Below are 25,408 nucleotides of genomic sequence, written 5' to 3'. Positions count from 1 at the left end.
AACGGAATATTCGATAGGTATCGTCGTTCACAAAAAATTATCAACCTATCGCATAACGGATACATTCATTAGTCACTAATTGCCTCCAGACGCGAATGTGCACGTGCAACGGTGTATTAAGGGCAGACGGACTTATCGATTGAATGATTGATTGCAACAACGCTCCGTTGGCAATATCAGGATTTTATCTGTATAAAGTATTTGCACATATTCAACAAATTATTTGTTCATATACATAGTGGTAATCTGTATTAGCGTACAGTTATAAACGTCAAGTTACTCGAATAAGGGAAAAAAATAAATATTTATGTTTATTGTACATATTTTGTGTTACAATTGAACAAGAATTACAACTCTGTTAGGCAGATCATCGATCTGGCTGCACGCAAGAGATCGGCTATCTCTCCTGATTTGTCTCATGATCTGAAAATATTTGATCTAAAAGCTGAGCACACATGTCAGCTTCGTCGAAACTTTCTTCTGCCCTTAGTTCACGTTGATGACGTTCTAGAGTCTGCCTCAGGCAAAGTTGCGGCCTTCTGCATTCCTTCAATGCTGGCAAGTAGTTATTTTTGGCCAATCCAGCTAGTACCCTCAATAGCTGGTCCCTTGAGTTATTTACAAAAAGAAGAATCCATATATATTAATTCCGTTAGCAGTTCGGACAGAAATATTTTGTAAGTGAAGTAACGGAATTTAGTACCTTGTATCTGGATGAAGACCTTGCATGGCCAGCAAACCAGCCGCTTGTTCGATCAAACCCATATTAACAAGAGTTGTCTTTAAATTATGGGGATTGCCATCTTTGCTACATAAAGATGATAACAGGAAGGCAGATTTTATCTGCAGTTTTTCTATTGGACTTTGCAATGCCCTTAGCAGAACTGAATAGCCATCATTGACATTCAGGTGAGTCAATGATACTGGGTTCTCCCTCACCAGACCTAAATAATGAAACATCGTGATAGCAACATAAACTCAGTTAATTGATTACATACTCTGAACTTATTCTTCCAAGTTATTCTTCAGCAAGAATGAGGCAGGGCAACTTTTAAAATCAAATATTAGTAAATCTGTCTGTATCGGTGATCATGGTAGATATAAATTCTCTCGAATCGTTTCTGATTAGTTTATGAATACAGAATGATGACATATTATGTAAAAATGTGGACTTACAAGAAACTGCATATAAGGCCTTAATTCTGGTCTGTTCTGAGGGGTCTGTGTCTACCATATGCAGTAATGTCGGCATCAAACCAAACTCCAAGACCTTTTCTTGACAGTATGGATTATTTTGCGTCAACTCAGCGATAATGTCAGCTGCCCTCCATCTGTGACTGCTGTACTTAGAATTAAGGCAGGGTTCGAATATCGCGAAGCCTCCAATTTTGTAAAAGTCATTTGCAGTGTCCATGTTGTCGACATAATTTGCGATCACATCCAGTGCATTATCGTATTGGGAAGGTTCATTCTCAAGCTGGAGTTCGCTTGCACTGGACAACACTTTTATTGACTTTTGAAGTTCCTCTATCACATTTACAGTCATAGAAGACAACGCTTGATTCAAGAACGCTTGTCGCTATACAGAGAAAAGAAAATATAAGCTTATTTTCCTTAATTGATGAAAAAATGGAATTAATTTCAAAACAAGCCAGACTTCATTTGCCACTGAATAGTTTTTTCCATACCTCCTGATCCAGCGGTTGGAACTGCGAAGACTGTGAAGCATTCTCCTCTTGCCTAGCTTCCATGGCAAATCGAAGCAGCCCTTGTAGATTGGATGGCTGCCTTGGTTGAGTTGGCATCGATTGCGGATGCGATTGTCGCGAATCATTCTGAGCCCTGACTGTTTGGATGCTCAATGGCCTGGAGTTGCTTGCGTTATTTTCACTTCCCATGCTGCTGTTTGACCTTGACGTATTATTGCTGAATACAAGGATATTGATTTATTAACTGATATTGTACCTGGCGCGGTATTTATTGTCATTTGTTTCATTATATCAAAGTCTAATAGGCGGTTTCACTGATGTGGTGAATCGAATCAAAATTTCCAGCCCGTGTCAAATTTATGTCTTACATAGCGTAGATTTTTACATCGAATTTTCCTTCTATTTATAGGTTATAAATGAAAGTCTGTCACTTTCAACGCAACACAGGACTTGAAGGATTACAGACAGATTTTCTGTACAAGAATCTCCGAATAACGTATCCGATGTCAATTTGTCTATGCATATACATACCTGTTCATGTTTTTATTCGTATTCTTTGTAAACGATGAACCCATTAATTGATTTGAACGAATATGAAGACAGCATCAGCTCGTAGATAATCACAGTGACTCATACCTTCGCGATCCAAGTGTAGAGATACGACTAAACAAGCACCTCACGATTAATTTTTTTCGTGTATCCCTCGTGTATTTGCTTCGAGATTGAGCTCTAGAAAAGGAGACGTTTCTAGCAAGAGTTGAGCTTACGACGTATGTACATTCGTGTATGACAGCGTGAATGTATGCAGTGCATTTGTGTAGTACATTCTCACTCGCCGTCCCCTCGAGGCCGCGCGTTGGCGTAGGACAAAAAAAAGAAGTTAACGATCAGTTTTTTTCCGATTGAAAATATCGTGGATCTTTCAGCAGTGCAAGGTTGGGACTGTCAAATTCGAAAAAAAATTAAATCGCAGTAGATTACTGTAAATATTATGTTTAAATGATGAAATAAATTATTTTCTTTTAAAAAAAATTTATTGCAAATATAGTTTATTCAATGTCTTGCAATAAAAGGTGAAGCTTTTCTCATTAACTTACTTATATACCTTAATTATCTCACCTTAAGTTAAGACTAATTTAAATGAGATGTCATCTAGAGAACTATAACAGGACCAGAAGTATATGTACATTAAAATCTAAATTTTGTTTGCATACAGAATGTGTTAAAATTTATTCTGTCCATCTGTGTGAACAGTGCTGATTTGTACAGACGTAATAAAGTCTCATTTCCTCCTCAGCTCGTCTGGTTTGTGCTTGGAAGAATACAGATTCTCGGTGATTGCATTTTGGACAGGGGTGCTCCTCAGTTCTTGGCAGTGTCGGATCTGATATAACGTCGGCGACGATGTGGGTCAGTTCGCTGTACAGAGTAGATAAACATGTCCATTAGTTACACGTTATGTTATGATTGTTAAAAATCAAGCAAAATAATTCTTACTCAATTTCGTGCATAATTTTATTCACGTAAATGCAGTTGCTGTCGGCTAGCTGCTTGAAGTCGCAATTTCTGCACTGTAATTGGAAAACAACACGTTAAGTCAGTAAATATTAAATTATTTTGTTTAGTAAATCAATCACGGATATTATTTACGAATTCTTACTCAAATTTCTCGGTCGAAACAACCCAACTTGACAAGCAACGACGAATAAATTCTACTTACCGCGTACATCAACACTTTGTTCTCTTTGTCCTCCTTAGGATACAACATGTTATTACATTCTTGGCAAAATCTAATGCCCACAAAACCTGGGCCATCGTCGTGCGTGTCGTATCCAGTTATTTTAGACATTTTCAATAAGAAATTAAGACGACAAAATACTCAGCTTTCACCACTTTGACGTTTCAATCGTGACGGTACGCTACCCTTGCCTAACCTAACATAATGTTCTAACCTAAAAACAGGGACGCTTTGGAATCAGCCGTTCGGTTCTCGTTACTTCGCGGAGCAAAATAGAGATAGAGTTAGCATCGCCCAACATTTGCTCAACAATTATTTCGAATTCGTTCGTTACTGAATACTGGACGTGTCATGAAAATGACAAAACGCGACATAAAGTATAAAGAATTTCGATGATGTGTCGTAGATGCGAAAGAGTAGTGCTGTCTTTCGCGAATAAATCTTCATCAATCTAAATCCATCGATAAAAATGAGTAAACTCGAGGACAGTTTTACATGGACACACCGATTGGGATGTCCACCGTCGATTTGCAACGAATCTACAAAACAAACGTGAGTTTGGATCAATACCGATTTCTGATTTGCAGTACAATGGTTAAACTCATTTACCTGTTCGTATTAATTCAATTAGATTATCAAAGGGAATCGTCGGCTTGCTATGGGATCACATCGCCGACAATCTACATCCCTCATCGGAAGTCTTGGAAGCAAGGAAAAATATCTTACTGCATAAACTGAGAGAAAATGCAGAAGATAGTGTGATTGAAATAATTAAAAAAACCTCTAAGATAAGAGCGGAAAGAAACGATTTGAGACAGCGAATTCGTGCTGCTGAAGAAGAGCGAGAAACACAGGAATTCTTACTTCGTAAAAAACGTAAGTGGATCGCATTCTTGATACTCTTAATTTCCTTGGACAAAATTGTATTAACCCAAAAGTAAAATCTTATAATCATTCCAAAGGGCAAGAATTTCTCAAGATACAGGCAACTCGTCAATCCGTACAAGCAAAGAAAGAACTTTTCTCCATAAAGTATGATCAGATGCAATCGCAGGTTCAAGATTGTAATCAAATGCGCCAAGTTTGTAAATGTCTGTTGCCGTCCAGTGGTGATAAGGTCGACCTAATAATAATAGAGGAATCTTTGACCTTAGTCAGTTCTATGCTCTCAGGCACGGATAAGAAAAAGGTATGAACAATATTCTTTAATTGTTTATATTTTAATTAATTATTTTTCTACGGTTTGAAGGATTATACCATGTATCTCATTTATCAGATACATGCTCCATGGCTTTGAATTTTAAACCTTGAACCATTATTATTAGTTGTAATAAAGTCTAATGTGATTTCTGCGGAACAAATCAAACTTCATTCATATCTCTGTTTATATTCGACATTTTCATCTTATTTGAAGTTTTGTAACTCAAATTCAATTTCCTCCCTGATATTACGGTAGGTCTGGAAGAAGATATCAGAGATACTCTATCCTGTCGCAACATCAGTCTTATGGAACATTCTATTGCAACGCCGAACAACTGATATCGACAGAGTTGTCCAGTTGGGGTACGAAATATCCCCAAATGCTACTCCTAGTAATTGTGGAGAGAAATTTGAAATCGGCATTGCAAAAGCCTGTAGCTTACATGTAACAGCTGTATCAAAACGACTGTTGAATGATGCCAAAGCGAGTGAGCACCAGTCAACCATTCTGGAATATATTGAAAAGATCGAGGTAATAGTAGCTGCAAGTAGGCTTAAAACATTCCAATATTCAAGAAGTGGATACAAACGTGATTTGAAAGTTACCTAACTACAATTTTAAAGACAAACGAATTATCATAACAAGACTGAAGAATTATTTCAGGTTCAATACTTCACGCAAACCTAAATTGACTTCAATTGGAATCATTTGTTATAATTTCACTTTACTTTTCTGTGTATAGAAAGCTCAAACTAGCCATCTGGACATCAGCGAATGGTTGGCATTGACTTTGGAAGTTCGTAAGTGGGAGGCAGAGCAGATGGGCTTACATCGAGCTGTAAAAGTTTTCAATGAGAACCTAGAACCCCAGAACGAGTTGAATGCGGAACTGAACAATATAGCCATCAAAATGCAGCAAACCGATGTTGAAATGGTAAGCACGGTAGTGATTTATGATAACAGTTCACATAAGGTAGTTTCATCGTGAATAGGATTGTTTATATCATTTTCACGTTCACATACTAACTTTTTTTCCTTCATAACTAATAAGTTGACGTGTACCCAACTGGAACTCAGTATTTTTCAAACATGTTACCTGCAGAGACAATGTGCCGATGATATACAAACATCCATGGCGCTTTTGAAAGGAGCTGGTGCTACCTTAAACCGCGCAAAAGAAAAATTGCTGAATGGATTACAAAAATTTGCAATATTCAGAGCAATGCATCAAGACAAAACCTGGTTGGACATTGATCTCGGTATCGAAATTGAAAACTTCTATGAACGGATCAACATGAATGCTTTGAGAAAAATTACATTAGGCGCAGAAGTTGGTGCGTATAGGTACGTGTTTACTCAGATACAAAGTGCAACGGTTTTTTAATAAAAACCATCCACGAATTACGAACGTAAATAGGTATTAGTTGTTCGCAATAAACTTGTGTACAATTATTTTTCAGACATTCGACATGCTGCATAGGGCAATCAGGGCTTGCTGTTACTGTTCCGCTGGACGTGAACTATATTCACGACTTTCCATTTGTTCGTGCCCCCCTCTATCACTTGTTGGATTGTTACAAAGCCTTAATGAAATCCGTTTGGTTCGCTAATTATAAGCCGAGCTCTCCAGATCCTGAACTACAGCTAAACCTAATCGCAGACATGGAGGAACAATGGCGTTTGATGTCGTCTAGAAACTATATTCGTTCTTTTCAGGAGTTGATGAATCTCGCTGATCAAGCTTCTGATAAAACACAGGAGCATCTGCAAAACTTCGACGCCACTTTTGAAGCTTGGTGAGATTTTTGAACTTAAAATACAAATTTCTTGTGAATGTGCGGAATTTCCGCAAGATGCTTTCAATCTAATACCGTGGCAGATTCGTAATGACGAATTGTACTGAAATACATTCAATCGTTGGAAAGTAGTACTGCAATATTACTGCCCGGTTCTAATCTCTTTTTCTTTTTTATTTTTCAGGACAAACCAGGTAGTGAGTTGTATATTGATGTCTTACGAGAATACTGTGGATGGAATAACTTTCAGGGAGTGGCAACAGCGATTTAACATCATGGCATCACTGTTGGCCTCGAAGACTAAGGCTTTGAAGTAGAATGGCGTTATAACGATTGTCGCGAAACGCATTTTTACGATTCAGCAGTATAAAAAATTATTTGAATATAGATTGTAAATAAGTCTAAGTTACTAGTATTTTTATACTTTCTTTCGATAAGAATAAACTCGTGTTTGCTATAAATTTTAGTCACATTTTTTTTCATAAAAAATCATTAAAATTGTATGGCAAAAGTCAATTTTCATTTTCATCAAGAATTGAATAGATATAGGTATATTTTTGTCCATATCTGTACAGATCTGATGCAAGTGTCACCGATGTAGCTTGACTTTTTGTGTGGACATCGGTAAAGTACCATGCAAGGAGGTTTCAAAACAAACATGAAACTTTGATTAGCAAATTGAAAAGTACGCCCTCTGATCGTTCTACTGACCGATGGGTAATCAAACGTACTCGCGATTCGCTGGTGTCGACCACTGACTGACAAGTAGGCAAAGACGGCCAGCCCTGGGTACATTTTCGTTCCCCTCCAATTTAGTTTAGGTTTGTTTGATTGAGAACAAAGTATCTGGATTCCGAAAACTCGTTCTCTCACAAGCTTATCGCAATCAAATTCACCCGTCGGTATCCCTTCATCGACGTTTCAGCAAAGATCCGACGTCGCTGGATCATCAATGAAGGTCCGATACTCCGATTCAAGGAGGTCCGATTATTTCAAAACGATGACCACGTGACGGTCTCAAGCTGCAAAATAGCCACGAGATGGCGCGAGCGGAGTTAAGATAACCGCGCTCCTAGTGGGCTTCAAGTCGTACTAGCCCAGTAGCTGATTGGCGACGGGTCGAGCGAGTCAAGTGATCAAAAAATGGCATCCGCGACATCGTCGCACAATGAGATTTCACAGCAATGTTCGGTTAATAAACTAATCCGCGTCGGTTACTACGAATTGGAGAAAACCATCGGCAAAGGAAACTTTGCCGTTGTCAAAATGGCCACCCACGTTGTCACAAAATCTAAGGTACGAATTCCCTTTACTTACTAAACCTATCCCACTAGCAGTCTGGAATCCATCATTTTGTCATCAAATTTACGTGAAAAATCAGAATTAAACGAATTATTTGTCAAAATTAACTACTCCGCATCGTCCCGTATGATGTGTACGTCAATAATCAGCAGCTATCGGAAAAAACACAACGATAGTCACTTATCTCCTACGCCTCTCGCCAACAATCGACGAGCTACATTGATTTTAAACAAATTAACCGATCGTTTTACCATTTAAAGAAGAAATTTGAATCTTAATCTGTACAACAACAAACAGCGATCTGAGGTACTGATATCGCGGGGTTTTTTTCTGTCTTGAATTTGTATTTTTTTATCGTCAAATTTCGCCACTCGCAAGATTTGAGCGAATATTTATTTATTGACGCTACTTTCGTTTACGTCACATGCCTCTGTGCGAGTAAAGAACTCGAATGCGGTGTATTGTATCTACGGTATCCCTGCGTAATCACATCAAAGTAGCTCGTTTTATTGCCAATCAATTGAACAAATAATGATTATGTGAATATGTTACATTTGAAAAGAGAGAAACGCCGATCTTGACTCGCCGAAAAAGCGAACTACACACGCATCTACGTACATACGTACGTAGATACATACATGCATACAAACATGCATACAAACATGCATGCATACACACATACATACATACATACATACATACATCATAATACCTATATGCACAGAACTTTGGTCACTAGCTTTTATTTTCATTTTCAACAGTCGCCATTTTGTAACCGCTAAATAAGTACATCGTTGGAAAGTTTCAAAAATTCCGAGGCAAAAGACAAAAAGGAATCCCCCCTCCCACTCCTCCTCCTTCACTTAGTCCTTCCAATTCCGACCGATAAACTTGACAAGTTAGATAATTGCAAACTCAGTTGTAAGATGATGGCATGCTGTGGTCGCGTGTTGGAAAACCCGTTCGTTTGAACGAAAAAATAACGGGTGAAATTATTTATTTACAATACGCTGCTGGTGCAGATTTAACATTGATCATACTCGCGAAATTAATTTTTTTGAAACACTTGTTCAACTTTTTATACCCTCTTACTTCTTACTCTGCGATTGTAAACAAATTCTTTTTATCGCGAGGCAATCTCGCTAACGCAAAAAGTTATTCCTTTAGTATAATAAGGCTTTAGTCTTTTTTTCTTTTTTTCGTTTGCATATCGTATTTGCGTTGGGTGATACTCTCAAAAAACACTCCAATTACTTCACGCATGTGCTCTTTATTTCTCGTTTGTTCGCATAACTTACGCTTTACACGTACACAGATTGAATTTTCCGTCATAGAAAAAATTGCTCACTCGGTGCGGTTTTCCTGTAATTGTTTCTGGTTTTCCTTTAGATGAAAACTGGGGAAACTTCACTGATACTGATTGCTTACTTTTTGTGTAGATCGAACGACCTAATCTACGAGTCTAATACAAGCGCAGTTGTACAGACAGCAGCGCGCCAAATACTTTTTCTTAAATCCTTTCTTCATCCCGTAAGACCAATGTAAAAGGGCACGTAAAAATAATCATCATTACGGACTTTTGAAAACTGCACGTTGCGTAGTGTAGTAAATTATCTGAGATCATTTTTTGTGGTTATCTCTGTGCCCTCGGTACGAGCTTCACAACGTAATGCCGCCTTTGGCTGGCTGTGCCTTTAGCAGTCCTTAGTGAATGTATAACTTAATGTAATGCCATGTAATGTACATGCATACATACATACACACACAGCGTCGTTTTCCATTCTATTATATACGTTTATCAATTTCATAATATTACATAAAAGGTATAGTTAGCGAACCTTGAATTGTGTTTTGTCAGCATCGTACTTCTCATATAGTTTAAATACTATGCAGATAATAAAAGAATAATAAATCAATGAAATCGCTGCGATCATCGGATCGCACTCGCAGATTCGAATTATTGTACAGGGGAGGAAGGAAGGCATTCAAATTACTACTCGAAAATATAATTTTTATCATTTTCTTCGTACGCAAATGATGAATACGGATAAAATGACATGTGTATGTACTATATTTACACTTATATCAATCGAACACGAGATATAATATAATTATTATCGTATAATTTAAATTACTTGTAAATGTAGTGAAATATTGAATTATATAGTGAGCAGCCGAATTATTCGTCTTAAATAAAAAGAAGGTAACGATTACCGCGTCGCTCGTCTAGTACCGATAATTAAAGAGGTTAATACCGGAATTAAACAAATCTGAAAGTTCCATGCTTGTTTTTTTTTTTTCAACAATAATTCCAAGCGATATATAACTATGTAGTAAAGAAAAAACAGTTTTTCTTCCTTTTCTTTCTTTCTTTTTTTTTCCTTTCGAGTTGCAGGCACTTACAGCGTTTTTTCAATTCTCCTCTTCAATTATTATCGTATGTTAGCGAGAAGAAGAAAAGCAGAAGGAATAAAATGTAATTAGAGAATAATAAAGACGCGTGTGTAATACACTGCAAGTCTGAATCGCGAGGGGATTGTCTCTGCCGGCGGATTGTCCGTTATGCCGCTAAAGCCATCGGACTTGGAAGATAATTAGTGACAATTAGCACGAATCAACAGCTTTGGGTGAAGCCTTGGTACTGTACAAAATTTTCTAGCCACTTGATATTATATAGTATACGATAACTTATCTCGCCGCGCAAAAACACACATCTACATTACTATATACGCGTATGTATACGCATCAGTTTTATACAGTACAACAGCTCCTCCTCCTCCTCATCGTATGTTTTCTGTCCCGTAATATAATATATTGCCTCGCTTGTACATAATATTTTATATAACGCGAGAATGTTTTACGCTTATTTTCATGCGTCTTTTCCGTAAAAAACGTATCCGTTTTCACTCCTAGGAGTTAAAAATGGTATTTTCTGTACTGCGCGCATGCGCTGTCGCAACGAATGTAACATTACGCGACCCTAACCTCAATTTCGTGCTTCGTGAAAAAACGCGTAACGTACTTTTGTTATACCCATAAAGAATCGTGTGCAACAAGAAGGTCTTTTCGCCTCCTCGCGTAATATTAGCAATATTCGCTTCGGCTCACCTACGACTCATATTGAACAGAAAAGATTGAGTTTGCCTTCTTATTACACAATTAATATTAATGCCGGTGTATACATATATAAGACACGTTTTTGATTAAATTTCAATATGGCGCGAATAATAGTAAACGTAAGGAAAGAGTTTGAAAAAAAAAAAGAAAAACCAAACCTATCGCCACGGAAAATAAGTTTACGCACACTTATGCACCGTGCAGCAGATTTATGTACTGATGAGATTTTTTATTTTCAACAAGAGGATTTAAAATACTGTATATTATATTTAATATCATACTCAATAAAATTAACGCGATCATCGTTTATCACTTCTCGTTCTTATACATAATTAAAGAGACACACGTTGTGCAGAGGCGGCGCGCTTTGTACATAATATGTAAACCGCAACACATGTGACAAGAATAGATTCACACGTTGTCCCGTTACACTTTCAATTTCTTTTCAGTTATTCACTCTCATTGCGAATTAACAACTGCGTGATTATTCATGCAACGTTACAACACATGATGCAGTATTTTGTTGCAAAGCCAAGAAGATTCCGTCTATAGATATTCGAATTGTTACACTAATTTCGAATCGTTGAAAGTTGTACATCGTTTTGGTTTTTCAAATAGCGGTTCACCATATATACATACATATATACGTACATATTTGCGATTAACATCGAGTATGAAGCCCATTATTAAACGATTATAATTATCCAAAGCGTGTATATAATACGATAATTGACAGAATTTCGGTTTTATTATACTGTCACGCGCTCGTAAGTGCAATTTGCAAATATGTATCGTCGATGTATGTACAACATCGCAAGTTTTTTTTCTTTCTCTTTATTCTCGCACGATGTATAGATACGTACAATATAGATTATACTCGTTGTAACGAACAAGTGCGGCAGTTGCGGCTGGGGAACGTCTACACACGTTATATGTGCGAAATAGGCATGTGTTACGCGTATATATTAACACGTAGTAGCACGTGACGTCGGTGTGACGTCACGGGAATCTACTCCGTTCTGTTGGCCAACAGAGAGAGAGAGATAGAGAGACACGCTAAATATGTATGTACGAATTTCACACATATGTTCTATTACAAATTAGAGCTGCGTGTGTGACAGAGGAAACAAATTACCAATAATCACGGTCCCCTTGCCTCCTTTTTATTTTTCACGATTAAATGGAAAAGATTATCGGAGATATTTTATTCGTTACAATTATCCTTGCACAGCTTTTATAACGTATACGATTTTATTCGATTTATCCGCAAGTTACGACGATACTAATTTTTTATTCGATCTTACCAAGAAGTATGTATACTCTATAGGGTACATAATATAATTTATGTCAAAAAATTTAAACGTAGATTTATTCATTGATGGATAGGTTGGCGGTGATTTTATTATAATCGATCAGATGTGTACGTGATATTTCAATTTTTAACACTTTTCTTCTCCGCTCACTTTGCGAAATGATTGAATGAAACGTTTCTCGAACGTGAATTTTAGACACAAGGTTGAAATCATAAGTAGAACACACCGGATATATGCATCTGTCAGTATATTAATGATAATTAATTGATTAACTTAATTGATGATTTAACGTTACATACGTATTCGTTATATACGTATTCGTTATACATGGTTGTATCGATGTAAATATCAATGCGCTTCTTTGTCAATCGACGCTTAGCGAAAAACCCGTAGAATTTTATTGATAGATGTATAAGGATGAAGATGAGGAAAAAATAATAAATTTTTCCTCCCAACGAGAATTTTAAGATTTCTAGATTAAATTCTTACTGATTTCAGTCCTTTCTAATTCATATACTTTATAATTCGCCCTATCTTGATTATATATGAGATATTTGTATATATATCGAATGCTATAATTCATGAATGAGCGCGGTGCGAGTAACTCGGTTTGTACGATTGGAGTAAAATCGATGGACAGACACGATGGGAAATATTCGACGGCATAATGTTATTCAATTCAATGTTACGTATAGCATATGCTTATGCACGAACTATTGTTTCATTTAATTCATTGTCAGTATTGTCCGTGCAGCATTTACGTACATTTATCCCCTTGTGTCACACATTATTCTTCTGAGTCAACTTTTATAACAATATTACTATACTGCGGTTTTTAGGCTCGCTGATTACGAATCTGAGATCAAATTTCAAAAATTGAAAATGGCGGATCCAATATGACGGAAGAAAATTTCAAATTTGATCGAATACGGTCAAAAAACAATGCAGGCGTTTTCGGACTCGCTGATTGGATTTGCCGTACTGAATTTTCAAAACCTGATTTCAGATTCGTAATCAGCAACTCCGAAAACCCCTGCATAGTTTTTTTCCGCATTTGATCGAATTTAAAATTTTGATCCGCCATATTGGCTCCGCCATCTTGAATTTTTTAAATCTGACATCAGATTCGTTATAATCAGCGACCCTAAAAACTTACGGTTTACGTAAAACATGTACATGTATTTCTAGAGGGATAACTTTCTCGGAAGTGAATTATTCCTCCAATTTTCACGATTTTTTTCAATCAATTTGCTTCTGTCAATAATAGCTTACATTATATCGCAATAACTACTCTCGAGTATTGAGAACCTATTAGTATATTATCGGGAGTAGAAAAGAACCGCAAAGAAATATGTTGAAAAGTTTTCTAAGTGTACAAAATATGGATGTAAATCGGGTGTTAATATAAGAATGCTTACCACGATCATTCAAAAGAGGTATAAGTTACAGCTAAGTGTATCGTTCATTCTCAACAGTCTGGTTCAATTCTTCAAATCAGTATTTAGGTATGTATACTACTATCGAATGAGTCTAATACCGTTTATCCTTATCATTTCTGATCATCTTGTTTCACTCGCGGTGTTATGTCATAAGTGACGTCAGAAATGATTTTGCATTCGTATCACGATGCTCTTAAAAATTTTCTTTACTTTTCTTCCGTTTACTGAGTCTGTTTAAAATTTAGTGGTACGTACTTGAGTTGATTGAGAAAAATTTTTTTCGAACGAATAATAAAAAAATAAACTGATATTCTATGCATGGAATAATCGAAGAGAACAAAATTCATCACAATTGCAATACGTGATTAAAAATAATATTCAATCGTATGAAAATTTTTTATTGTTTTGGGATAAACAAGGAGTTTAGTGGCATTAACTACTATAGACAATACATTTCTTTTTCGTTTACGGCGTATGCATACAGCATAAATGAAGGCTGTTAGATCGTTGAACCGATTTGTTACGCGCGCGCGCACGTGTTGCGAATTTGTTGCTAGTAGATGAGATATAGGAATGTATATGTATACAATAGATAGTTGGATATGCATGTATTGTACATACATTTGTACATAAGCTAGAATTGATATTATGGAAATTTTACCGCAATAAGGTGCCAGTAATTTTTGGAATAACCCCGGTAAATCTGAAATTCGCCGGGAATTTTGTATGTATCTTATGGAAAAACCTGATATTCTCAGCGAATTCTTACCGCAAGTGCATTTCTTTCTTTCTTTCTTTTAAAATTTTGAAATAAAAACGAAGCCAATAATTTTTCCTGCAATTTTTAAACTCTCCAACAAAACGTAAAATGATCGAAATTACGACTGTCTAGACGGTAGTAAGAAAATGTTCCTTTTTCAATGCACATGAAAAGGAATTAAAATTCTCGTGTAATTTCGCATTTCACATTTTAGTAGACACCTTGAATAACCTATCGTTTGGGAATTCGCTATGAATGCGTATTGTTTGTCTTGTAATTCAATTGTCGACATGTATAATTAAATTAATGAGTCTACACATGAATACCCTTCTTTTCTGGTTGTTGAAACACGAGCTTTGATTTCTATTTGCAGAAATCAAGACGACCTTAACTCTTTTTTTTTCTCCCAGATGGGAATCTTATTTATCGCCAAATGTAGTGATAAGCTGAGATTTGATAAGATGAAAGATTGGGAAATTGAGAATACGGCATCGTGCTCTTACTTATCGTCACTGTTTTGTACGAGAAAAAAGAAAAGAAAAAAAAAAGTAGTTGTCAACATATTAAAAAATATTTAACGACGAAGCAGTGTACACACATCATAGAAATTAAATAGATCAAGTTTACCAAGACAATTATTGTGTCAGGACTTGTCTAACGGGCAAGTATAAGAAACGTTATTGTCATTGTACAGCGTCATGAAAAGGGCTAGTGAGCAGCACTTATTTCATGCGGCGACACAAAAGGGGGAGAATCCTTCGTTTATAAGGTATAAGTGATGAGCGCGTGTAGATCGGAGTCCTTCTGCCAGTTACCACTTGCTATCATTTAGCATGTCTGTCACATGATTTCGCTGACTATATGTCCTATTGAATCTTGATGCGTGTGCCAGCCTTGTGGATCAATACACACCATTTTAGACACGCTGAATAAACATAAGTCAACAGATTTTCATTTCAAAGGAATTGTCATGAGAATTATTATAACGTCTTCTTTTCAACTCATTTGATTACACTAATATGAAGTGAAATCTTGAAAAATATTAATTTTTAGAATTCATACTCGGAAAATGATTTAATCAGAGGTGAAATGATTTTTTTTCGTTTGATTCCTATTTCAGGTGGCCATCAAAATAATAGACAAAACGAAATTGAACGAAGAAAATCTAGCAAAAATCTTTCGCGAGGTGCACATAATGAAGAGGCTTCGGCATCAACACATCATACGACTGTATCAAGTTATGGAAACAGAAAGAATGATATACCTGGTAACAGAATATGCTGCTGGAGGGGAAATATTTGACTATGTAGTTAGGAATGGAAAAATGTCCGAACCAGAGGCGAGACGTGTTTTTCGTCAGATTGTTCATGCTGTGTGTTACCTTCATCAACAGAAAGTCGTTCATCGAGATCTTAAGGTAACTTTCAATTTTGCACAATTTATTTCTAGTGATTCTATTAGTTCAAAAGTGTAAAATTGGTTCTTCTTTACCGATCAGAGATTATGTAAATTAAACGCAACATTAATTTCAGGCTGAGAATTTGCTACTTGACGCAGACAATAACATAAAGTTGGCCGACTTTGGGTTCAGCAATGAATATACGCCTGGTGTACCCCTTGGCACGTGGTGTGGTTCACCTCCGTACGCTGCACCTGAAATATTCAAAGGAGCGCCTTACGACGGGCCTAGAGCAGATGTATGGGTATGTGTCAGTGGATTGCAAAACAAACTTCACTTTTGATTTTCTTTACTTTAATTACTAATTACAAGTTGATTTGAATACACACATGCACATATATTAGGGTAGTCCTTATTTCGGGGTAGGACAAATTTTCATTGTGATGTCCCCCAGATCTGTTCCAAACAATTAGAAAAAAATTTGTATAAATTTTTAACCCTCTACGTCAAATGAAACATGCGGCTCTATGCTCCGAAAGTTTTGAATGTAAAATACACGCAGTTTTTATAAGCAGTTACTTAGTTTTGTATGACTTTGGTATAAATTAAAGGACCATATTATAATTATTGTTCCCTTATATATAAGGCTAATAAAAGTGATGCTATTTAACTTATATATAAAAAGAAAACTATTATAAAATTATGATAAAATTTTTCAATCCGTGTCAAGGATGATGAAATAATGGAGTTGACATCCGTCGTTGTCTTCTATTGTTCCGAAAGTCAGCTGTTTTCAAAAAGCTGATCATATTAAAAAGCAAGCCCGAAATTGAATTGACGTGTCGATCAAATATTTAAATATTGAATCTCTTTCAAAAGTTCTGTCAATTGAAGTTTTAAGTTTTGCCTTGTTAATAAACGGTGATTGAAAATGCGGTCCAAATGCCAAAGACATAGTTCGAGAGTGTTATCCGGTCTTTCTCCGACATACGTATATCTATATACATACTTGAATATAATGTTATATTGATTCTATTTTTTCGTTTTTTCTGTATACTACTTGCTATACTCGCTCTATAACATGATTAACAATCAAGTTTTTTATAATATTCTTATCTAAACCTGCAACAAAAGAACTAAGAAATATAACATTCTCGAGTGGCATTATTCAGTGGGAGATAAATTGACATTTAATCATCTTTAGTTTGGTATTGAGCACCTTTTATTCTTTTCACTATATGCAATTTGGTTAACGTTTAAATGGTTTCGAGATCTCACACACTGTTGATGAAAGTCTTGTTGTTCTATCTAACGCTTTTTCATGACATTATGATCTTCGAAATAATGTATCATACTTACAGATATTTAAATGGTTATTTACAACATTATTACAGAGCCTTGGTGTAGTATTGTACGTGTTAGTTTGTGGTGCCCTGCCATTTGATGGGCCTACAATGCAGTCGCTACGCTCTGTGGTGATCTCGGGGAAATTTAGGATACCTTATTTCATGTCTGCAGGTGAGTAGAAAATCAGAAATTAACAGTGCTTCCTCTAAATGGAATCCAGACGCTACTTTCCTCTATCGACAGTAATAATTTGCATGGCTTAACCATGACTATTTGGACTCTTCTATAAAGTGTTGCATCAATAAGAAGCATTGAGAAGATCGTAATATTCAATTAAATTAGGTATTAAAATCAGGTTCGAAGGCTTTTATCTTTTTTTTTCTTTTAATTCTGCAAAACCAATAACTTCATCGCACCACATATACCGTGATTTTTTCCCCTTCATATCGTACAGTTTAATTTATTCAATTCTTTGTTTCTTTACCAAGGCATCTTTTCATTTCAAACCGTTTGGAAAAATACATTTAATAATGCTGGACTTAGTAGTAATTGTTGGGTAGAATTCTGATTAATATGATGAGGAAGTTAAATCTCATTCCTTGATCAGAAAGTATATTTGAAATGATTACGAACATTTATGGAAAATTACTCTAACCATTGTTGCATTAATTATAATATATGAAAATCATTCTTGAGATTCGTAATTCATAGCTTCTATACATATACAGATTACAAATTCGAAAGAATTGATTAATTTGACAGTGGACATAATTTTAAGCGAGAACGATACCAATTATAACAGTCATATATCAATGGATTTCGTTGAGAATTGGATGGAATTGAGAATTTTTTTACACTATAACTATAAGAGATAAGGTTTAATTGTATTCAAAGTGAATCTATTATCGAGTATCAGAGACAAATTTTAATGTACAATTGGGTGTTAATTTTCAGAGTGCGAACGACTAATTAGACACATGCTTGTTGTGGAAGCAGAACGACGACTAAGTATGACACAAATCTTGACCCATCGCTGGATGGTTGGAGATGGCCTGACAGAGCCTGAGCCAGGAGGGTGTGTATATATGATATTTAAACATTTCATAGATAAGTTGCATAATTCTGACTATCTTAAAAATGGAAGAAGTTTCATGAAATTTTCTATCATCATCCTTGAGATACCATTAAGATAGAAATATATATCAGTGAAATCTGAGCGAACAGTGTTGTCTCTCTGAATATGATATACGAAACTTATCATCTTTTAGGTACAGTGCCGAGCCACCACCTCCGCCACAACTTAATCAATTAGTTTTGGAACATATGCTCAGGCTACCTGGTCTCAGTCCGGACACGGTATTACAAGCCGTGCAAGGTAATGCTTTTGACCATGTTTCGGCTATATATAACTTGCTGGCTGATCAGCTTGAGCCAAGTATGCCCAGCATTCCCAGCATACAAAGTATACCCGGGGACTACATGCCTGACGGTGCTCATCAACTGGAAAAGGTAAATTCTAATAGAGAGCAGCATTTTTCTCAATATTCATATCAGTTTAAATCGAATATTAAAACCTTATTATTTGAAATACTGTTTCTAAATTCACGGACCACGTAATTCCTAGCGATTTTCATATAACATTAATGTTTAATCAAGTAGATGTCTAATTCAAATATAAATATATTTGCGAATGATTTATTCAATTGTCATTAATATCTCCTTCTCCCTCTTGGCATATTTGGAACAGTTTTATATAGTGGTGATTTGATTTCTTCCTTTATCACAGTTTGGCGAAGCCGAAGCGGAAACAGAGGAACGTAGTGGCCTTCATTTGCCTTCTGGGACCCCTTATCATGCAACCAGGAGACACACAGTCGGTCCTGGGGATGCTTCGCATCAGCCACCAACACCCTATCCATACACTTGTACCTATATACAGGGATACCCACCCCTTCCCCTATTGCCAACCTTGCAGTCTAATGTTGACCCCCATTTGCTGCCTCACACTAATCTTCCACTAAACCTCCCTCTTGTTCAGCATCAACCTCCTCAAAACTTCCAAACCAAAGACCAGCATCTTCTCAAACCACCGACCGTTATGGGAGCAAGTAAGTTGAATAGCTTATTTTTTCAGCAATTCCCCTGTGATTCACCATGCAAGAATATATTAATTAAGCAGTAACCATAGAAATCACGGTTTTGCTAACATAGAAATGAAGGTGGAACAGGTATCGATTTTCTTTACTTTTCAATAGCTTTATTTTTTTCTTTGATTTCCATTCTAGCAGGTGGTTTTGGAAGGAGAGCCTCCGACGGGGGAGCTAATCTCCACATGTTCTATCAACAACAACACTGCACAACCACTGGAAACAGTGACGATGTTGGATGGAGTCAACCTGGTAGCAGAGAGCGTTTGCAGCCTGTGAGTTTATTTTTTGTTTTCATTGCTGTTTAGAAATTCAACGAGATTTCTGAAGAGAAGTAACCACGCAAAGTAGATCATCATTCTTTACATTATACAAACCTGAGCTATGGTAAAATTCTCAACAATTCGACAGTTGCAGGCTGGCAGTCCGACGATGGTACCTTGCTCACAGCCACTAAGTGTAGGGGTTGGTGGTGGCAGTGGCGAAGGTGTAGGCGGCGGTGGTGGAGGTGGAGGTGGAGGAACTGATAGACGAAGGCGCAGCGGTGTAACTGCAGTTATGCAACGACCAGGTATACATGGAGGAAAATACATCACCGCTTCACACGAAATTTTAATATTAGTTGTTTGCAAGGAACAATTTAATAGTTGCACATTCAAGTAGCATTAGCCGTTTTTTTTTTCAAATTTATTTTTATTCCCTCGTTTCGTACTTTTTAAATCTATTCATCTACTCACCAGCTACAATCATTCAGTTGTTTATTTATATGTTTCACCAATAATTTGGTTATCGAATTGCGTTAAATTTTGGCAATACTTGACACTTTATTTATGTACTTATATCTACTGTAATTTGTAAAGCATTTCTTTCTTACATTTTCGTATGAGAAAATGCACACTCTAGAAGTTTAGATTTTTGCAGAATCTTTTTGGCACGTGGATATTTTTCTTCAATACCGTAGCTTGATCAAAAAATTCGTTCGAGACAAGCTAATCCTACAGAGATACCTTCTATCAAATAATCTGGCAAATATTGTTACTTAATCTTAATCCATTATGTTCGTTTGATCGCGTTAATTTCTAATTCGGCAAGCTATGTACCGTTTTGTTTAGTCACAGTTCAATGTAGTACCTTTATGTGTGCTTTCAGAGTTTTTGTTTTTGAAATCTTCCCGAAAAATTATCAAATCCCGTTCTTAGTGTTTCATTTGTTTTTCTGTTTGTTTGATTTTGCATGGTTTTATTGTGCTCCCTGCACTGCCATGCCTTCTCGTTGGTTGGTAACATGCATGTAGTTATAACTCCGGAACTGGTCATGGAGGTGGAAGCTAGGATGAATAGAGCGTATCTCCCGCCAAGTCTGCTGCCGTCTCACCTTAGAACACCTACGCACCCTCAACACAGGAAAACCTCCTTGTTCTTCCCTAATGCTGGTAATTTTTGTCACAAATTCTGCTTCATTGGTATAACGTGTAACTCGTTCGAATTTTGATAGCAAATCCTTCGAATTATCATGTGGATTGTCACTGACATTTTCATACTGCGGTAATCAGAGTTTCTGTATACACGTATCATCTTCTATCATATAGAGTTCATGAATTGGATACCTATCGTTGATAGTTTTGTACGTTTTTCTTTTTTGTTGATTTTTCAATTAGTTCGAAACTCGAATAAGATAAAAATTCTTATTTTTTCCTCCAATCGTTCAAAGTTAGTTGCGGAATTGCAGAAAAAAAAGTTTCATGTCTATTATGTCCACTTAATTAATTTTCGAGTCCCTTCAGGGTCTTCTTATTTATAATTTTTGTCTGTCTTACAGTCCTTGGAATATTTATCTATTTAGCGAAAGGTTTTCTTAACTTCATTTTACGTATTTGTAGCGGGTAGTAGGGATTCGTATAAAGAGCCAAGCACGCACGTAACTTCGGAGCGTTATTCTCCAGTGCGCCGTGCATCAGAAGGATCGGGGCCTCCAGGCCCAGGCATTCAGGCACTTCAGCACGAGTATCAACAGCTGCAGAGACTGGCGTCACCTTCACATAGTCCTGCTAGTATCCCTGGAAGTCCCGTTCACGAGAGAGGAGTGGCTGCCATAACTCAAGGTTAACATCATGTGTTACATAACAATTCAGAATTGGCTGTAAATCTCTGGGAGATAACAGCGTTCTATTCTTAGCATAATATCAAGTACCTATAAATTTTATTTCATGTTATTTATCAAAGGTCTGAGTGGTCTGAGTACAGCCCCTGTAGCTGGCAGTATAGTGCATGGTACACCGGCGCAGCCTCCAGCTGCGCCACTGGACTTAAGCCCACTTAGACTCCATAGATCTCCAGCGACAACACCAGTCAGTTATTCTCCTAGTAATAGCCCAGCGTTAGATATGATACAGGAAGAGCATCCTATTGACGTAACAAGAGTAAGCAATGTTGTTTGTTATACAGATAATACTGAAGGTTAAAATAACGTATTGGAATTCGTTTGTGACTCGTTTATTTTTTCTTACAGATACCACCGCCTCAAATATCAGTAACAGACGTTCTTGGCGATCAGGTAACTTTGGTCGATGGTTCCCCCTCTCCTTCTCCATCTCCGGATTCGCTAGAGGATGCTCTGCCTCATTACAAACCACTTCCAAGCTTCATTATATCGGAACCATGCGATCCGTCGAGGCCGAGTATAACGAGAGGTATTGGTAGACCCTTGAATGTCGCTATACCAACGGAAGTTGAGGTGACATTGTCTAATGAATCGAGTAGGTTGAATTCAGATGCAATTTTAGGTCGAGTTAAGCAAATTATCGATGCATGTGCGCCTCCTAAGGGTTTTATATTCTCGAGAGAAGAAGTTGAAGGCGGAGGGCTTAGCTTAGAGTATCCGGGTGGCGTGCAAATTGAACTTAGGGTATGTGAATCTGAAGAGAAAGAGGTCAAAGGGATAAAAATGCGACGAATTAGTGGGGACCAACTCCAGTACAGTCAACTTTGTCAACAGTTGATATCCTGCATCACTGTTTGACGATGTCTTGCGTGTAACCAAATCTTTCATCTTTTTTTAAATTTTTACTAAGTTACATTACATTAAGTTACATTACATTCCTGGTGCCACATACACCGCACGTCACAGTATTGCACACGCATGCTACCATACGCATACATATGGTACGTTTTAGATTATACTGTTTCATATTATTGTTATATTCGTACATGATACATTTAGTAGATTTAATAGTTTAATACATTTTTTAATACAATTGTACATGAATACTGCACTGTAATAATACAGGAATGGAGAAAACTGGCTAGTCATGATTTACAAAACGAATTAAAAAATAAATGAAAATGAAAGATGTAAAAAAAGTCTATATAATAAGGGTCGGATTGAGTAGTCAATTATGTCGAGGGAATAGCGATTGTCGTTATCTTGCTGTATGTAGTTGAGTTGTATGTAGGTCAGTTTCATTTTTTTCATAATTCCCATATTCGCAAAAATTTTAACGTGATCTCTTGTAATTCATACAGGAATGTTAAATATAGAATTTTATTCATATTTGTGCAAAACTCTAAAAAATATTATTTAGACCTATTTCTGACATTGCATAGCAAATCAGATGCACTACCTGGATTGGACTTCAAAGTATTATTTTTCCACAAACAAAATATGTTTTCACATCGTGGATATACATCAGTATGTCTGGTTTTTTTTTTTTTTTTTTAATTACATTTTGGGTTAACGCTTTGATATCATTCATATTTATGCAGCAGTGGTTGAATAATATAGTATCTGTAAACTTTCATTCCCAAGCTGAGTAGTGCAACAAACCGTCTTCTGGAAACAAAATATCTGGTTTTTTGCAATGAATATTTTGTGTTCTGCCTGACGTGGATCGGTCGTAAAGTAAAATTCAATTTTTTATAAATTATTTGTATTTGAGATTTAAAATTCTATTACGAAGATGTCTTGTGGGCAAAAATTGTCGTCTAACTAGCTATCTACTTCCAGAAATTCGAATATAATAAAACAATTGAGATAAATGAAGTTTAGTGTTACATTACCCGTATTACTACAGTTTGTACCGCAGTATTTCATTTTACTTTTATTTATAATCGACTTCTTGAAAATATGTATACAAGGTGACCCAAGACTATCACCCCTTGGGCTATCAATGTGTTCCTCATGACAATCTGCGACTGAAAGGTTTTTTATTTTTGTTAGGAAATTTGTCATTTCAAATTGCCCAGTCTAGTGATATCTGATGATTCAGGACAGCTGCTGAGCACATGATGATCAAATTACCATTCGCAAGCCCTGTTCTGAGCCATTGAATGCTCTACCGGATTAACCAATTTCAAACGGTTCTATTTCGCAAACAATAAATTTACTTTGAAAAAAATAGAAAACGTTTCAGTCACAGATTTTCATGAAGATTACATTGGTAGTTTATGGTGCGATAGCCCTGGGGCACCCAGTGTATGTATATATATAAAAAATCATATCGTCATGTTACTGTGAATAGCTAATGTAGTTATAAATATTTGACACCACTCAAAAACTGTTTGCAACATCCGCCGTAGGTAAGAAATATATGGTCCAATCAATTTTGCTGACAAATTAGACTAAACTGCTTCCACCAATGTACGCGAACGAACATCAAATGAGACTTGCAACATTAACGTTTGGTTTAGTTTGTAAAATGTCCAATTTTGAAATAATTTTACGATAAAAAATGGTAAAAATTGAATATGACCAAATCTTCTGATATTCAGGTGATATCAAGTGTTCAGTTTTTATGAAACCGTTTTATCAATCAAACAGTTGATGAAAAAAATGTTACATCGAGAAGCGTTAGTTGTTGTCACGAAACTCTGAAGTTGCATAAATAGGATTCATTTATGTAGTAAACAAAAGAGTGGTTCTATATGAAAGAAAAAAAAATCCATGTACAGATGTCATAATCGTCTGTCGTAAAAGAGTAAAAGATAAAGGAGAAGAGAATTGAAAAGGATATAAAAACTCTAATCGCATTCATTTGCGGTAAAAAGTAGGGTCGCTGATAATTAAGATTATTTTTTTTAGTCTCATTTAGTTGCAGAGTTATCAAATGTGTATACCCCAAAGGATGCAAGAAAATATGTCATGGTTTCCTATGCTTACAATTAGACAGTTTAATGAATGTCAAGGAGTTTTAATTGGCCGTAAGAAAAAATAGACCAGAAAATGGAAAAAAAATTGAATATCTTTAAAAGGCAGGGTTAAGTGAACGTACGCACAGTTGCACATTCTAACGTGATAAGATTAGGACGAAGTTGAATACTGTACATAACACAGATTGTAGAAGTGCAACACATATAAATATATGTACAAGAAAGTATACATGCATATAGGTGTGTATATATACATATATATATAGATATATAGATATATGTATATCATATGTGATATAATATATATATATACACACATTTTAGAAAAATATATATCTAGTACCAAGATGAATCATGTATATTACAAATAATAATAATGACTATTATTATTACTATATGAATAGAGTAAAGATAGTATTTTCTGCTGTCAATTCTTCAACTAAGACTGTGATTTTTAAATAAACTAAATAATAATTAGTGCTCATAATTAATACATATTGATTGAATATCAAGAAATAAAATGAATTTAAACGAAGCATAATTGTAATTGTGACTCCATGTATATTTTGTAGTAAATTTAGTTTTTCTTACTTTTTTTCTTTTCAAAACCTTCCAAACCTACATTCATCCATTAATATGATACCGACAATGAGCTCAAAGTTTAAACCAATATGATTTTTTCAGTGAGTGCCACGACGTACCGAGAGGTATACGTGTAATAATTCACATGCTTTCATACATCGCATGCATAGAGTAATGATTAAGTAGAATTAAATCGCACACCCAGTTATGATATCTTCTTTCTCTGTCTTCCTAGTGGAATTTTATCGTTTATGCGAAGATAAGTGCCAGACATATGTATGTTTATTATCGCATATATGCGTTCCGTTTGCACAAACGTGATGATTGCTGTTGCGGGTAGAAGTGGGGCCGGAGGAAAGGGCCGTGTTTGTGCTGTTCTTACCCGCGGCTGTCAAAATCGAAGGCCGAACTTCA

General features: G+C 36.1%; 4 protein-coding genes across 8 annotated transcripts; 2 read left to right on the top strand and 2 right to left on the bottom strand.

The window, feature by feature from the left end:
* Positions 1-285: 285 nt before the first annotated feature.
* Positions 286-2,546, bottom strand: LOC124215926 (hsp70-binding protein 1). The gene is made up of 5 exons (XM_046619859.2): positions 2,241-2,546; positions 1,689-1,926; positions 1,177-1,579; positions 704-944; positions 286-608 (listed from the first exon to the last, which is right to left on the bottom strand). The coding sequence occupies exons 1-5, from the start codon at positions 2,282-2,284 to the stop codon at positions 398-400; spliced, it is 1,137 nt and encodes a 378-aa protein (XP_046475815.1). The 5' UTR covers positions 2,285-2,546; the 3' UTR covers positions 286-397.
* LOC124215924 (uncharacterized) lies at positions 2,470-6,905 on the top strand. Of its 3 annotated transcripts, none has more exons than XM_046619856.2 (10): positions 2,470-2,644; positions 3,007-3,119; positions 3,854-3,999; positions 4,079-4,323; positions 4,410-4,636; positions 4,904-5,179; positions 5,391-5,582; positions 5,751-5,992; positions 6,109-6,444; positions 6,629-6,905. In XM_046619856.2, the coding sequence occupies exons 3-10, from the start codon at positions 3,917-3,919 to the stop codon at positions 6,759-6,761; spliced, it is 1,734 nt and encodes a 577-aa protein (XP_046475812.1). In that variant the 5' UTR covers positions 2,470-2,644; positions 3,007-3,119; positions 3,854-3,916; the 3' UTR covers positions 6,762-6,905. The 3 variants fall into 3 exon arrangements, with proteins under 3 accessions (XP_046475812.1, XP_068991316.1, XP_046475813.1); XM_069135215.1 differs by having other exon boundaries at positions 3,672-3,999; XM_046619857.1 differs by lacking the exons at positions 2,470-2,644; positions 3,007-3,119 and adding an exon at positions 3,287-3,305.
* RpII15 (RNA polymerase II subunit RpII15) lies at positions 2,742-3,719 on the bottom strand. The gene is made up of 3 exons (XM_046619861.2): positions 3,430-3,719; positions 3,207-3,280; positions 2,742-3,128 (listed from the first exon to the last, which is right to left on the bottom strand). Exons 1-3 carry the CDS (start codon positions 3,556-3,558, stop codon positions 2,939-2,941), a joined length of 393 nt encoding a protein of 130 aa, XP_046475817.1. The 5' UTR covers positions 3,559-3,719; the 3' UTR covers positions 2,742-2,938.
* A 648-nt stretch (positions 6,906-7,553) lies between the features above and the next one.
* LOC124216942 (serine/threonine-protein kinase SIK3) lies at positions 7,554-24,270 on the top strand. 3 transcript variants are annotated; one of them, XM_046622064.2, is made up of 13 exons: positions 7,554-7,740; positions 15,496-15,792; positions 15,908-16,078; positions 17,169-17,292; positions 18,076-18,196; positions 18,390-18,630; positions 18,908-19,229; positions 19,407-19,543; positions 19,686-19,839; positions 20,563-20,700; positions 21,148-21,369; positions 21,491-21,687; positions 21,777-24,270. In XM_046622064.2, the coding sequence occupies exons 1-13, from the start codon at positions 7,588-7,590 to the stop codon at positions 22,284-22,286; spliced, it is 2,787 nt and encodes a 928-aa protein (XP_046478020.1). In that variant the 5' UTR covers positions 7,554-7,587; the 3' UTR covers positions 22,287-24,270. The 3 variants fall into 3 exon arrangements, with proteins under 3 accessions (XP_046478020.1, XP_046478018.1, XP_046478022.1); XM_046622062.2 differs by having other exon boundaries at positions 19,680-19,839; XM_046622066.2 differs by lacking the exon at positions 20,563-20,700 and having other exon boundaries at positions 19,680-19,839.
* The last annotated feature ends 1,138 nt before the right edge of the window (positions 24,271-25,408 follow it).

Source organism: Neodiprion pinetum, chromosome 4 (assembly GCF_021155775.2).
Source record: "Neodiprion pinetum isolate iyNeoPine1 chromosome 4, iyNeoPine1.2, whole genome shotgun sequence".
NCBI classification, from domain to species: Eukaryota; Metazoa; Arthropoda; class Insecta; order Hymenoptera; family Diprionidae; genus Neodiprion; species Neodiprion pinetum.
Note: the sequence above shows the minus strand (reverse complement) of the source record. Positions and strands in the feature narration are given on the sequence as shown.

Coding starts and splice junctions, on each gene's coding strand:
- LOC124215926 (XM_046619859.2), bottom strand. CDS start 2,284: ATGGGTTCATCGTTTACAAAGAATACGAATAAAAACATGAACAG. Junction 1,580..1,688: donor TCCAACCGCTGGATCAGGAG/GTATGGAAAAAA, acceptor TTCTCTGTATAG/CGACAAGCGTTCTTGAATCA. Junction 945..1,176: donor GGCCTTATATGCAGTTTCTT/GTAAGTCCACAT, acceptor TTCATTATTTAG/GTCTGGTGAGGGAGAACCCA.
- RpII15 (XM_046619861.2), bottom strand. CDS start 3,558: ATGTCTAAAATAACTGGATACGACACGCACGACGATGGCCCAGGTTTT. Junction 3,281..3,429: donor ACAAAGTGTTGATGTACGCG/GTAAGTAGAATT, acceptor TTCCAATTACAG/TGCAGAAATTGCGACTTCAA. Junction 3,129..3,206: donor AAAATTATGCACGAAATTGA/GTAAGAATTATT, acceptor TACTCTGTACAG/CGAACTGACCCACATCGTCG.
- LOC124215924 (XM_046619856.2), top strand. CDS start 3,917: ATGAGTAAACTCGAGGACAGTTTTACATGGACACACCGATTGGGATGT. Junction 4,000..4,078: donor AACGAATCTACAAAACAAAC/GTGAGTTTGGAT, acceptor TAATTCAATTAG/ATTATCAAAGGGAATCGTCG. Junction 5,993..6,108: donor GCAGAAGTTGGTGCGTATAG/GTACGTGTTTAC, acceptor ATTATTTTTCAG/ACATTCGACATGCTGCATAG.
- LOC124216942 (XM_046622062.2), top strand. CDS start 7,588: ATGGCATCCGCGACATCGTCGCACAATGAGATTTCACAGCAATGTTCG. Junction 15,793..15,907: donor TCGTTCATCGAGATCTTAAG/GTAACTTTCAAT, acceptor CATTAATTTCAG/GCTGAGAATTTGCTACTTGA. Junction 16,079..17,168: donor GGCCTAGAGCAGATGTATGG/GTATGTGTCAGT, acceptor ACATTATTACAG/AGCCTTGGTGTAGTATTGTA.